The 14,264-nt window shown below is 54.3% G+C and overlaps 1 protein-coding gene and 1 long non-coding RNA gene across 3 annotated transcripts in view; one reads left to right on the top strand and one right to left on the bottom strand.

Moving 5' to 3' along the window:
- Positions 1–6,883: 6,883 nt before the first annotated feature.
- LOC145527479 (uncharacterized) lies at positions 6,884–14,195 on the bottom strand. Of its 2 annotated transcripts, none has more exons than XM_081545544.1 (3): positions 10,637–14,195; positions 9,925–10,237; positions 6,884–9,673 (listed from the first exon to the last, which is right to left on the bottom strand). In XM_081545544.1, the coding sequence occupies exons 1-3, from the start codon at positions 11,045–11,047 to the stop codon at positions 9,045–9,047; spliced, it is 1,353 nt and encodes a 450-aa protein (XP_081401670.1). In that variant the 5' UTR covers positions 11,048–14,195; the 3' UTR covers positions 6,884–9,044. The 2 variants fall into 2 exon arrangements, with proteins under 2 accessions (XP_081401670.1, XP_081401671.1); XM_081545545.1 differs by having other exon boundaries at positions 9,021–9,614.
- The window catches only part of LOC145527615 (uncharacterized), a 70,873-nt gene continuing 63,493 nt past the window's right edge, over positions 6,885–14,264 (top strand). Inside the window, exons 1-3 of the long non-coding RNA XR_014069778.1 lie at positions 6,885–6,996; positions 11,172–11,397; positions 13,636–13,893. This is a non-coding gene — a long non-coding RNA (uncharacterized LOC145527615). The remainder of the gene's footprint in view (positions 6,997–11,171; positions 11,398–13,635; positions 13,894–14,264) is intronic.

Genomic DNA, 14,264 nt, shown 5'->3' with positions numbered 1-14,264 from the left:
GCCATCTGCAGCTGCTACCACAGCAGCCAAGGGCTTTAGCTCCCGACTACCTCCCTTCCTTTGGAACTTGGGGGCCCTCTACTCCCCACTTGCACACCACAGACCTTTGCTGAGGATTGTGGGGACCCTCACTCAGTTTGCAGCACGTTGTAGCCATCCCTGTCCTCCCTTGAAACTCAGCTTGTGAGCTCCTTTGGAGCAGCGTGGCCCACCTGGCTGCAACGGAAGAGACACAGCTGACAGTGAAACAACAGCTTAGATCTGAGAGCCGGAAAGCTCTGTCAAAAGGGACCTCCCTCTTCACACCGTAGAGGCTGTAGGAGCCGCCAGGCTTTCGGAACCAGTGCTGGGGCCAAAATGACTCCACAGCTGTTTTCCTTCCTGGGGAGGGTTCTGGCTCGAGCGGGAATGGCTCAAGTCTCCTAAGGTTCTGAAAGCCCACTGTGTGCAGATTCACGGTACACAGAGAGGAAAAGGTGGAGTCCTAGCCTGGAGGTGGTCACAGCTCACGGATGAGCCAGGCAGGCAGGCAGGCAGGGCATGAGAACACCTGAGCTGCCTTCATGAGTGAATGGTGTGGGGGCAGAGGAAGAGAAGCCGGTCTGCTCCCTCGTGTGGTGCCCAGGGCAGGTTGTCCCCAGAGGAAACCCTTACGACGGTGAGGACTATCACTGCTGTTTCCCAAGGGGTTCCGTCGGTGCGTGTCTTCCCCGGAGCGGTCAGGCCGTCTCTCAAGTACACTGGCCATGGGCATTGCCTCTCCTTGGAACTTCCCATGTGTTTCTCTTTTTTATGGAACAGTGATTTTCTAGAGTGGTTCTGGGCCACAAGGATGTTGGGTCATTTTCTAGCCTTCTGTCATGAAGAACGCTTTCCTGGGCATGGGGGTGGTTTGTTGTTCCAGCTCCCTTTCTTGGCTTCTTTTGGGAGCTGGTGCAACAAGAGGAGCTCAGCCTCTGCCTTCTGGCTGAGATGTCACCCTTCAAACAGCAATGCCTGCCTGGAGATAATGATGGCAGTTGCCAAAAGGGCTTCGTTTGGCACATGGTATCTTGAAAGGACGTACACCGTCCTTTCAGCTATCAAAGGCTAGTTCAAATGACATAAAAATGAGAACTCTCCAATGGAGTCTTACAGTAGGTGGAGAGTCCGAAAAACACTCCTTCAGTCATTTCGCTGAGAGTCACTGATTGGGGACACCAAGAATATAGGAAGGAATGCAGAAAGAAAAGATGAAATTGTGTTCAGGATCGGGGGGAGGGATGAACAGGGCGTGCTTGCCTTGAATCCAGGCTTTGTTGGGGGGTGGGGCATAAAGATGGAACGGGTCTGAAACTACAAAGTGGTGATGGTAACACAGTATCACCAGAGTTACACAACAGTGTTCCCAGATTGCAACAATGATGAAACAGTTTACTAATCCCAACTTAACCAACAAAAATCCAGGAAACCATACAAAAAATAAAACGTCACCAGAAAGGTGGAAACAAACCACATGCAAAGCAGTTCAGGGGAAAGGAACTCCATGTCCCCTGGGGGCAGACCGAGTTGCCGGCATCCACGGTGAGCAGACAGGGATGGAGGCTGCAGAGCCGACCGCTCCCCTGGACGTGGTGTTTCCGGTAAGGGCTCTGGGTCTCTGTCCAGAGCGGGGGCTCTTTCTCCCTGCAGGGCTGGGTGAGTCATCGTGGGCGTCTGGGTGTTGCGCGGGAGCCAGGGCAGGCTCTCCCTGCCGAGGCGGTGACTCTTCCTCTGCCTCGGGTTCTCTTGCCAAAGCCCGAGCAGGTAGAGGTGCACGTGGAGGTGGAGGTTCTCGCTGAGGGGGTGGGACATCAGTGCCTGGGGCTGGGGGTCCTGCAGGCACGGAGATCCGATCTGCCCGGTGTGCTGGCCAGTACCCAGCTGGCCTGGTGTCTCTGCGAGGGCAAGTCTCGCTTCTCCATCTGCCCTCGGTGGATCCCTGGGTCCTGCACCTGGAGCCACCACCTGTGTGGGGACAGGTCTGGGAAGTGGAGCCTGGTTCCAGTTGGAGGCCAGTGCTAGAGCTGGGGGAGAAGCAAAGTTTGCCCACAGGCCAGCCTTGGCATGTGCGTACCCCGGGACAGAAACCTTCCAAGAGGTTCCCAAAGAATACCCAGCGTCAGATGTCTTTTGGGACTGAAGTGTGCAAGATGGGGGGCGGGGGGTATGAGGCCAGCGCTTGCTGCAGGCCCAGCAGCAGCTTTCGAGGACTCGTCCCTGTGTAGCTCAGCACCCCTCCCCACACACTCCCGTGCACCAGCCCCAGCGTCCTCACCTCTGTGCTGTGGCGTGCTGGGCTCCAGGTCCTCCTGGTGCCTCAGAGGCCGGGGTTCTCTGGACTCTGGGTCGGAGCCGGGTGTGCTGAGCTCCGTGGAAGCCTCAGACTGGGCCGCCGGCTGTATCCTGGGCGGTGTCTCGGCAGCAGGCCTTCCCCACCTCCGCGTCTCCCCCGGTGGGGCTGATGCCTCCGTGGGCACGCTGACCTGGAGCCTGCACTGGGCCTCACGGGCGGGCGGGTGGTGCTCCGACCCCTCCCTCTGGGAGCTGGATGGGGTGTCCCCGTCCTCGGCCTCATCACGTGGGAAGCTCTGCAACGACAGTGACCGTCAGCCAGCCATGCTGGGAGTTTTCCGAGCTGGGCCTGGCCAGTGGAGCCGCTGCTTCTGCCTGCTCGAACTTCTCTTCCCAGAAGGGTCAGAGACGTGTGTCTGCTCAGATCCCCACCCGGGAGGAAAGAGACCCATCTGAGGGTGTGAGGTCAGCCTGGCCGGTCGGCGCTGCCCACACTCTCCCCATCCCGCCCAGCCTGCTCTCCCCTGGGGTGTGGGCACAACTTGTCCACAGGCTTCTGACCCCACATCCGCCTGGGCTTCCTTGAGGGAGACACAGCCCGAGAAACCCGCATCCCCACACACAGGCAAAGGACCCGGTGTTTCCGGGTGGCATGGGAGAGGTGGCCTGGCCCGGCCTGGGGCTCCCCGTGTTACCTTTCTGTTTCTCCGGGCAAAGGGCCAGAGGCCTCTCGGGGGTGTCCTGAGCCAACGTCGACAGGGTGCCCACGCACACTGCCTGTGAGCTCTCCTGAGGCCCCGGCCTCTGGGCAGGGGCAAACAGCAGAACATCTTGGCAGCAAGTGATCTGGCTGGGGGCTCCTCTCCGCTCTGGAGGCCTGGATACCCGGATTGCGGGTTCTGTTGGGTTCTGTTGCCGGCAGGTGACATCATTTCCTGGGGTTCGTGCTGAGGTCCCTTCCTCAAAACTTCCCAAGGGAATCTCTGAGTTTCTGACTGCTCGACCACCCCCCTTAGGCCATGTGCAGGCACAATGACACCCACACGGCCCAGCCCACAGCCCTGGGGAGGCCTGGGTTCAGCCAGGGCCTGAGCTCCGAGGACCATGCTGCTCTCAGACCAGGCTCCTTCTTCTCATAAGTGGTGTGGCCCTGGACAAGCATATGCCCCTCAGGGTTGCCCCAGTCTCTCCATCTGCAGAGTGGGGGTCATTCTCCCATCTGCTTCCTAGGTCTGTCGGCCTACGAGCAGCTCCATGCCTTTCCACCTGGGGCCGATATCACGTGGAGCTCGTGCGCTGAGACTTCAGAAAGAAAGATTCCATCCAGGGCTGACACAGCACAGAATGGGGCAGAACGAGGCCTGGATGCGCCGTGGAACCCAGGAAAAGGCACTCCCCCTCCTGACTGTTTTGAGACCCCGCATCCAAGTTGGAGGACCGAAAGGAAGACTCGAAGGTCTCCCTCTCTTATAGAAAAGAGTAGCCAACTTTCTGGTCCTCTGTTTCCATTGAGATTCTGTTCAAGGGTCCCAGCTCGGCTTCTGCGGGTGGCTGAGCTTCTAATGGCTCCCTGCGTTCTTGTCTTTTCCTCTCCAAACCTTCCGTCCTTTTCCCCCTTCTGGGGTGGAAGGGCGCTGTCATTGCTTCTACCTTCGAGACAGATTGAGGAATAGTCTGGACCATCGACTCCTTTCCTCTCTTTGGTTCCGTGTCTCTCTCTGGCTGTGTCCCTCTCTTTTCCTTTCTCAATTCCGTCTGTGTCTTCCTCTTTCTCTCTCGTGTGTGGATGGATGGATGGATGCTAGGGATGCACATGTATATGATTAGATGAGGGTTATGTTTTAGGGATAGGTTAGAGGGAGAGAAAGGCTTTAGGTCAGAGTTGGTCATGGGGGAAGGGTCAAGGGTGGTGGTGGTGTTTCTTGGAATCTGAGTGCTGTGCATTCTTCGTCTCTTTCCATATGAACCCCTTCTCAGATACACCACTTGCAAGGAGTCTCTCGTGTTCCGTTTCCTATCTTTTGCATTTGTGAATGCTTAGCCTCTCTGTTGTGAATAGGTTCCATTGGATGGAAACCCAGTGGTGTACTTCGTTTACCTCTTTCCCTTACTTGAAGAGACCCATTTCGACCTCCGCCCAGCAAATGGCAAGGAGACTCTGATGTTAAGGAGCCTTTGACCTACGCTTCTTTCTAGCTATCTCATGACATCAGTCTTTAGGGTGAGGTTTTTCCCCGATATTGAGGTGGTATGAGATCAAACCCAATAGCGTTCTTCAGATGTAGCTGTCTGGTTTTCCCATGGACATTGATTGAAGAGGCTTTCTTGTTCCCATTTGGATATTCTCACCGTCTGTGTCAGAGATGAGTTGACCATGGATGCTGGGGTTTGTTTCTGGACCCTCAACTTTATTCCATCGATCTGGATCTGTGTGTGTTGTTGTATTCCCAATAGCATACTGTCCTGCTGCTGCTGCTGCGGCTAAGTCACTTCAGTCGTGTCTGACTCTGCAAGACCCCATGGCCTGTAGCCTACCAGGCTCCTCCGTCCAGGACATTTTCCAGGCAAGAGTACTGGAGTGGGTCGCCATTGCCTTCTCCGATACTCTCCTGAGGATCCTAGTTTGGTCGTCTAATTTCCTTTCACACAACCTTGGATGTCCGTATCGGGGCTTTTTCGTCGGATTGTATTGACAATGTAGGCTCTTTTCTGTTTCCGTACCCCTTTTGCAATTCTTTGTTCGGTGCGAAAATGCATTGGCATTTTGGGAGGAATAGCATGGAAGCTGTGGATTGCCATGTGGGGCTGTGACATGATTTTCCCTGTAGGAATTCTTTCAAGCCCTGAGCACAGCTTCTCTTTCCAGTGATTGGTGTGGGCTTGATCTTCCTCCTTCCATCTCTCGCCGTTTTGTGAGAACAGGTCCATCCTTCCCTTCTGGGGTAGATGGACTCGTGGATATCACTTCAGTGAATGGCATTGTCAGTGGGGGTGATAATTCCCTTCTCATTGGAAGACTTTGCTGTGAGTATTAGAAATGCAAGTGACTTCTCTTCCCCTTCCTCCCTGTCCATGTCTCAGAGCCACCGGGAAACAGAGGCCTCATCCACGGTCACACAGGCCTGAGGGGGTGCAACTAGACTGTTGTTTCTTCAGGCCCTCAGTGCTGGACATCATCCGGGATACTCTGTGTGTGTCTTCCTCCGTCTGGTGTCCCTTCAGACCTTTCCCTAGTTTTCACAGGCTTGTTGTGTTGGCGTTCTTTGTCTGTTTGGAGACACATCCTTGATAAGCTTTGTGTTTCCACTCATTCGTCTCGCGATGTATGACCTGTCTTTTGCTTTTGTAATGAGGTCTTTCCCACAGTAGATATCTTTGATTTTGCAAAGTCCACTGTATTCTCTGGGTTTTTTTTTGTGGACTGCCTTTTAGTTTTGTGTGTGAAGACTCAAAGCACGTGTCCGGTTTCTGCTCATTGTTCTTCTAGATTTGTGACAAGTTTTCATGGAAAGTTTGTCTAGGGATAACTGGAAGTGAACTCGGTGTAAGGTGTCAAGTCTCCATCTCCATTCATGTCATCCCCTGCAGTTTCCAATTCCCTGTTCCTGAGTGGTTTTGGAGATCTTGTGGGAAGGTTGGTTGCATTGGAGTTTGCCTTTCCACCTTGATTCGATTCACACTGTTCTGCCCTCAGGGACACTGTCAAGGGGGAGTGAGGAGCAGCTTGCACTTCCAGCAGTGACCACACGGTGGGGCGAGTGCTGCTCTCCCCTCTGGGAGCCCCAGGCCACAGGCATCCCAGTGAGGAGCCAGCTCTGTGCTCAGCTGAAAGGAGTTAGTCTCTCAGGAGCCTCGGAGCCCTTGCCTTTGGATCACCCAGGGTGGGCATTTACTGGGACAGAAAAAATTGCCCTGAATTCCATGGACGGAAGAGCCTGGCTGTGTAGAGTTGGTGAGTTGCCGTGAATCAGACACAACTGAGGACACAAAAATTCAATAGATTAAAACACATTTTGGGGGTGGGGGGGAGTGAAAGTGGGTGATGTGGGTTTTTTTGTCTTATATAATAGCCAAGGGAAATCTAGTTTAAACCTAAATTCACATAGATGGGAAAGGTATAGCTCTCCGTCACCCTATTTAAAAAAAAAAAAAAACTACTAAACTTTTCTGAAAGTTTATTTAGTAGCTTCCTTGAGCAGTTTATTGTGGAGCATTTTTTTTTTCTGTGACATTGGCCTCATTAAAAATTATGGTTTGCCTTTAGTGGATAATTTTGTTCATTGGTTTCTTAGAGAACCTTGGTAATCTTTGAGTTTCCTGGGGAGTATGGTCACATGACCTGGCCCTGGCCAATCGGTGCGTTCCACCTCCCTGGCCACTGTGATTGGCTCCGGGCTGGGGCAGTGCCCAATCGGGGCCCAGGGCCGGGCCTCACGTTGGAAGCCAGGGGAAGACGAGCTCTCGTCCTGCTGGGGTAGGGGAAGGGGTGGGGCCGGGGGAGGTCAGGCTCCAGCAGTGGGAGGGGCTTGAGGTCCGCCTGCGGCAGTTGGTGACGTTCCTGCTCCCCTCAGGGCAGAGCCGCCGGCCTGAGAATGAGGGCGCTGCTGAGCCCAGGGGCTGGGATGGCCCGTTGCTGCTGTGGTCCCAGAGCTCCACCCGAGACCTGAGGGAAGCCGTCTGCCCGTGAGTCCTCTCCCGCTTGTCTGTCAGCTTGTTTGAAGCATGCTGGGTTTTCTGCCCAGCTGGCTAAGGCGAGTCCCTGGAAATGCAAGGGTGTGGGTTTTGGCAGACTTCAGGGAAGACATGCCAGATGAGCCTGGGAGACTCCAGCTTAAGCTGGATTCAGGAGATATCTCTTCGGGCCAGCTAGTAATTGTAGGATAAGCCTAATGAGTCTTCACAGGATGAAGAGAGTAACGTGCCAAGGTAGCAATTGATGTCCTCATTCGAGAGGATGAAGCTGGTGCTCAGAGAAGGGGGGAACTTGGCCACAGCAAGGAGGTGTGCACCCAGACAGAACCCCCCAGATCCGGCCATTGGAGCTCAGGGAGGCCACTGGTGTGGCTTGTCCCTGTGGCAGGGCCCGAGGCAGGCAGCCCACCCTGATTCCTGCGGGGGCCTGACTTGGGAAGTGCCATCTGGTAGCTTTGAGACTCACCAAACCAAATTGCACTGGAGAGAGGAGGGACACCTTCCTTCATCCACCCCCCACCCCCGCCGGATTCCCACATACCCTGACCCCTTTCTCTCGATTTCGGAGCCATTTCCAGAGTCCCGCTCATATGACCTCATTTGAAGTGCACTGTGGACGGGCTGCCATCTGCAGCTGCTACCACAGCAGCCAAGGGCTTTAGCTCCCGACTACCTCCCTTCCTTTGGAACTTGGGGGCCCTCTACTCCCCACTTGCACACCACAGACCTTTGCTGAGGATTGTGGGGACCCTCACTCAGTTTGCAGCACGTTGTAGCCATCCCTGTCCTCCCTTGAAACTCAGCTTGTGAGCTCCTTTGGAGCAGCGTGGCCCACCTGGCTGCAACGGAAGAGACACAGCTGACAGTGAAACAACAGCTTAGATCTGAGAGCCGGAAAGCTCTGTCAAAAGGGACCTCCCTCTTCACACCGTAGAGGCTGTAGGAGCCGCCAGGCTTTCGGAACCAGTGCTGGGGCCAAAATGACTCCACAGCTGTTTTCCTTCCTGGGGAGGGTTCTGGCTCGAGCGGGAATGGCTCAAGTCTCCTAAGGTTCTGAAAGCCCACTGTGTGCAGATTCACGGTACACAGAGAGGAAAAGGTGGAGTCCTAGCCTGGAGGTGGTCACAGCTCACGGATGAGCCAGGCAGGCAGGCAGGCAGGGCATGAGAACACCTGAGCTGCCTTCATGAGTGAATGGTGTGGGGGCAGAGGAAGAGAAGCCGGTCTGCTCCCTCGTGTGGTGCCCAGGGCAGGTTGTCCCCAGAGGAAACCCTTACGACGGTGAGGACTATCACTGCTGTTTCCCAAGGGGTTCCGTCGGTGCGTGTCTTCCCCGGAGCGGTCAGGCCGTCTCTCAAGTACACTGGCCATGGGCATTGCCTCTCCTTGGAACTTCCCATGTGTTTCTCTTTTTTATGGAACAGTGATTTTCTAGAGTGGTTCTGGGCCACAAGGATGTTGGGTCATTTTCTAGCCTTCTGTCATGAAGAACGCTTTCCTGGGCATGGGGGTGGTTTGTTGTTCCAGCTCCCTTTCTTGGCTTCTTTTGGGAGCTGGTGCAACAAGAGGAGCTCAGCCTCTGCCTTCTGGCTGAGATGTCACCCTTCAAACAGCAATGCCTGCCTGGAGATAATGATGGCAGTTGCCAAAAGGGCTTCGTTTGGCACATGGTATCTTGAAAGGACGTACACCGTCCTTTCAGCTATCAAAGGCTAGTTCAAATGACATAAAAATGAGAACTCTCCAATGGAGTCTTACAGTAGGTGGAGAGTCCGAAAAACACTCCTTCAGTCATTTCGCTGAGAGTCACTGATTGGGGACACCAAGAATATAGGAAGGAATGCAGAAAGAAAAGATGAAATTGTGTTCAGGATCGGGGGGAGGGATGAACAGGGCGTGCTTGCCTTGAATCCAGGCTTTGTTGGGGGGTGGGGCATAAAGATGGAACGGGTCTGAAACTACAAAGTGGTGATGGTAACACAGTATCACCAGAGTTACACAACAGTGTTCCCAGATTGCAACAATGATGAAAAAGTTTACTAATCCCAACTTAACCAACAAAAATCCAGGAAACCATACAAAAAATAAAACATCACCAGAAAGGTGGAAACAAACCACATGCAAAGCAGTTCAGGGGAAAGGAACTCCATGTCCCCTGGGGGCAGACCGAGTTGCCGGCATCCACGGTGAGCAGACAGGGATGGAGGCTGCAGAGCCGACCGCTCCCCTGGACGTGGTGTTTCCGGTAAGGGCTCTGGGTCTCTGTCCAGAGCGGGGGCTCTTTCTCCCTGCAGGGCTGGGTGAGTCATCGTGGGCGTCTGGGTGTTGCACGGGAGCCAGGGCAGGCTCTCCCTGCCGAGGCGGTGACTCTTCCTCTGCCTCGGGTTCTCTTGCCAAAGCCCGAGCAGGTAGAGGTGCACGTGGAGGTGGAGGTTCTCGCTGAGGGGGTGGGACATCAGTGCCTGGGGCTGGGGGTCCTGCAGGCACGGAGATCCGATCTGCCCGGTGTGCTGGCCAGTACCCAGCTGGCCTGGTGTCTCTGCGAGGGCAAGTCTCGCTTCTCCATCTGCCCTCGGTGGATCCCTGGGTCCTGCACCTGGAGCCACCACCTGTGTGGGGACAGGTCTGGGAAGTGGAGCCTGGTTCCAGTTGGAGGCCAGTGCTAGAGCTGGGGGAGAAGCAAAGTTTGCCCACAGGCCAGCCTTGGCATGTGCGTACCCCGGGACAGAAACCTTCCAAGAGGTTCCCAAAGAATACCCAGCGTCAGATGTCTTTTGGGACTGAAGTGTGCAAGATGGGGGGCGGGGGGTGTGAGGCCAGCGCTTGCTGCAGGCCCAGCAGCAGCTTTCGAGGACTCGTCCCTGTGTAGCTCAGCACCCCTCCCCACACACTCCCGTGCACCAGCCCCAGCGTCCTCACCTCTGTGCTGTGGCGTGCTGGGCTCCAGGTCCTCCTGGTGCCTCAGAGGCCGGGGTTCTCTGGACTCTGGGTCGGAGCCGGGTGTGCTGAGCTCCGTGGAAGCCTCAGACTGGGCCGCCGGCTGTATCCTGGGCGGTGTCTCGGCAGCAGGCCTTCCCCACCTCCGCGTCTCCCCCGGTGGGGCTGATGCCTCCGTGGGCACGCTGACCTGGAGCCTGCACTGGGCCTCACGGGCGGGCGGGTGGTGCTCCGACCCCTCCCTCTGGGAGCTGGATGGGGTGTCCCCGTCCTCGGCCTCATCACGTGGGAAGCTCTGCAACGACAGTGACCGTCAGCCAGCCATGCTGGGAGTTTTCCGAGCTGGGCCTGGCCAGTGGAGCCACTGCTTCTGCCTGCTCGAACTTCTCTTCCCAGAAGGGTCAGAGACGTGTGTCTGCTCAGATCCCCACCCGGGAGGAAAGAGACCCATCTGAGGGTGTGAGGTCAGCCTGGCCGGTCGGCGCTGCCCACACTCTCCCCATCCCGCCCAGCCTGCTCTCCCCTGGGGTGTGGGCACAACTTGTCCACAGGCTTCTGACCCCACATCCGCCTGGGCTTCCTTGAGGGAGACACAGCCCGAGAAACCCGCATCCCCACACACAGGCAAAGGACCCGGTGTTTCCGGGTGGCATGGGAGAGGTGGCCTGGCCCGGCCTGGGGCTCCCCGTGTTACCTTTCTGTTTCTCCGGGCAAAGGGCCAGAGGCCTCTCGGGGGTGTCCTGAGCCAACGTCGACAGGGTGCCCACGCACACTGCCTGTGAGCTCTCCTGAGGCCCCGGCCTCTGGGCAGGGGCAAACAGCAGAACATCTTGGCAGCAAGTGATCCGGCTGGGGGCTCCTCTCCGCTCTGGAGGCCTGGATACCCGGATTGCGGGTTCTGTTGGGTTCTGTTGCCGGCAGGTGACATCATTTCCTGGGGTTCGTGCTGAGGTCCCTTCCTCAAAACTTCCCAAGGGAATCTCTGGGTTTCTGACTGCTCGACCACCCCCCTTAGGCCATGTGCAGGCACAATGACACCCACACGGCCCAGCCCACAGCCCTGGGGAGGCCTGGGTTCAGCCAGGGCCTGAGCTCCGAGGACCATGCTGCTCTCAGACCAGGCTCCTTCTTCTCATAAGTGGTGTGGCCCTGGACAAGCATATGCCCCTCAGGGTTGCCCCAGTCTCTCCATCTGCAGAGTGGGGGTCATTCTCCCATCTGCTTCCTAGGTCTGTCGGCCTACGAGCAGCTCCATGCCTTTCCACCTGGGGCCGATATCACGTGGAGCTCGTGCGCTGAGACTTCAGAAAGAAAGATTCCATCCAGGGCTGACACAGCACAGAATGGGGCAGAACGAGGCCTGGATGCGCCGTGGAACCCAGGAAAAGGCACTCCCCCTCCTGACTGTTTTGAGACCCCGCATCCAAGTTGGAGGACCGAAAGGAAGACTCGAAGGTCTCCCTCTCTTATAGAAAAGAGTAGCCAACTTTCTGGTCCTCTGTTTCCATTGAGATTCTGTTCAAGGGTCCCAGCTCGGCTTCTGCGGGTGGCTGAGCTTCTAATGGCTCCCTGCGTTCTTGTCTTTTCCTCTCCAAACCTTCCGTCCTTTTCCCCCTTCTGGGGTGGAAGGGCGCTGTCATTGCTTCTACCTTCGAGACAGATTGAGGAATAGTCTGGACCATCGACTCCTTTCCTCTCTTTGGTTCCGTGTCTCTCTCTGGCTGTGTCCCTCTCTTTTCCTTTCTCAATTCCGTCTGTGTCTTCCTCTTTCTCTCTCGTGTGTGGATGGATGGATGGATGCTAGGGATGCACATGTATATGATTAGATGAGGGTTATGTTTTAGGGATAGGTTAGAGGGAGAGAAAGGCTTTAGGTCAGAGTTGGTCATGGGGGAAGGGTCAAGGGTGGTGGTGGTGTTTCTTGGAATCTGAGTGCTGTGCATTCTTCGTCTCTTTCCATATGAACCCCTTCTCAGATACACCACTTGCAAGGAGTCTCTCGTGTTCCGTTTCCTATCTTTTGCATTTGTGAATGCTTAGCCTCTCTGTTGTGAATAGGTTCCATTGGATGGAAACCCAGTGGTGTACTTCGTTTACCTCTTTCCCTTACTTGAAGAGACCCATTTCGACCTCCGCCCAGCAAATGGCAAGGAGACTCTGATGTTAAGGAGCCTTTGACCTACGCTTCTTTCTAGCTATCTCATGACATCAGTCTTTAGGGTGAGGTTTTTCCCCGATATTGAGGTGGTATGAGATCAAACCCAATAGCGTTCTTCAGATGTAGCTGTCTGGTTTTCCCATGGACATTGATTGAAGAGGCTTTCTTGTTCCCATTTGGATATTCTCACCGTCTGTGTCAGAGATGAGTTGACCATGGATGCTGGGGTTTGTTTCTGGACCCTCAACTTTATTCCATCGATCTGGATCTGTGTGTGTTGTTGTATTCCCAATAGCATACTGTCCTGCTGCTGCTGCTGCGGCTAAGTCACTTCAGTCGTGTCTGACTCTGCAAGACCCCATGGCCTGTAGCCTACCAGGCTCCTCCGTCCAGGACATTTTCCAGGCAAGAGTACTGGAGTGGGTCGCCATTGCCTTCTCCGATACTCTCCTGAGGATCCTAGTTTGGTCGTCTAATTTCCTTTCACACAACCTTGGATGTCCGTATCGGGGCTTTTTCGTCGGATTGTATTGACAATGTAGGCTCTTTTCTGTTTCCGTACCCCTTTTGCAATTCTTTGTTCGGTGCGAAAATGCATTGGCATTTTGGGAGGAATAGCATGGAAGCTGTGGATTGCCATGTGGGGCTGTGACATGATTTTCCCAGTAGGAATTCTTTCAAGCCCTGAGCACAGCTTCTCTTTCCAGTGATTGGTGTGGGCTTGATCTTCCTCCTTCCATCTCTCGCCGTTTTGTGAGAACAGGTCCATCCTTCCCTTCTGGGGTAGATGGACTCGTGGATATCACTTCAGTGAATGGCATTGTCAGTGGGGGTGATAATTCCCTTCTCATTGGAAGACTTTGCTGTGAGTATTAGAAATGCAAGTGACTTCTCTTCCCCTTCCTCCCTGTCCATGTCTCAGAGCCACCGGGAAACAGAGGCCTCATCCACGGTCACACAGGCCTGAGGGGGTGCAACTAGACTGTTGTTTCTTCAGGCCCTCAGTGCTGGACATCATCCGGGATACTCTGTGTGTGTCTTCCTCCGTCTGGTGTCCCTTCAGACCTTTCCCTAGTTTTCACAGGCTTGTTGTGTTGGCGTTCTTTGTCTGTTTGGAGACACATCCTTGATAAGCTTTGTGTTTCCACTCATTCGTCTCGCGATGTATGACCTGTCTTTTGCTTTTGTAATGAGGTCTTTCCCACAGTAGATATCTTTGATTTTGCAAAGTCCACTGTATTCTCTGGGTTTTTTTTTGTGGACTGCCTTTTAGTTTTGTGTGTGAAGACTCAAAGCACGTGTCCGGTTTCTGCTCATTGTTCTTCTAGATTTGTGACAAGTTTTCATGGAAAGTTTGTCTAGGGATAACTGGAAGTGAACTCGGTGTAAGGTGTCAAGTCTCCATCTCCATTCATGTCATCCCCTGCAGTTTCCAATTCCCTGTTCCTGAGTGGTTTTGGAGATCTTGTGGGAAGGTTGGTTGCATTGGAGTTTGCATTTCCACCTTGATTCGATTCACACTGTTCTGCCCTCAGGGACACTGTCAAGGGGGAGTGAGGAGCAGCCTGCACTTCCAGCAGTGACCACACGGTGGGGCGAGTGCTGCTCTCCCCTCTGGGAGCCCCAGGCCACAGGCATCCCAGTGAGGAGCCAGCTCTGTGCTCAGCTGAAAGGAGTTAGTCTCTCAGGAGCCTCGGAGCCCTTGCCTTTGGATCACCCAGGGTGGGCATTTACTGGGACAGAAAAAATTGCCCTGAATTCCATGGACGGAAGAGCCTGGCTGTGTAGAGTTGGTGAGTTGCCGTGAATCAGACACAACTGAGGACACAAAAATTCAATAGATTAAAACACATTTTGGGGGTGGGGGGGAGTGAAAGTGGGTGATGTGGGTTTTTTTGTCTTATATAATAGCCAAGGGAAATCTAGTTTAAACCTAAATTCACATAGATGGGAAAGGTATAGCTCTCCGTCACCCTATTTAAAAAAAAAAAAAAAAACTACTAAACTTTTCTGAAAGTTTATTTAGTAGCTTCCTTGAGCAGTTTATTGTGGAGCATTTTTTTTTTCTGTGACATTGGCCTCATTAAAAATTATGGTTTGCCTTTAGTGGATAATTTTGTTCATTGGTTTCTTAGAGAACCTTGGTAATCTTTGAGTTTCCTGG

Source organism: Giraffa tippelskirchi, chromosome 11, assembly GCF_054371585.1.
Source record: "Giraffa tippelskirchi isolate mGirTip1 chromosome 11, T2T-mGirTip1v1.2.pri, whole genome shotgun sequence".
NCBI classification, from domain to species: domain Eukaryota; kingdom Metazoa; phylum Chordata; class Mammalia; order Artiodactyla; family Giraffidae; genus Giraffa; species Giraffa tippelskirchi.
This window is presented reverse-complemented; position numbering and strand designations above follow the sequence as displayed.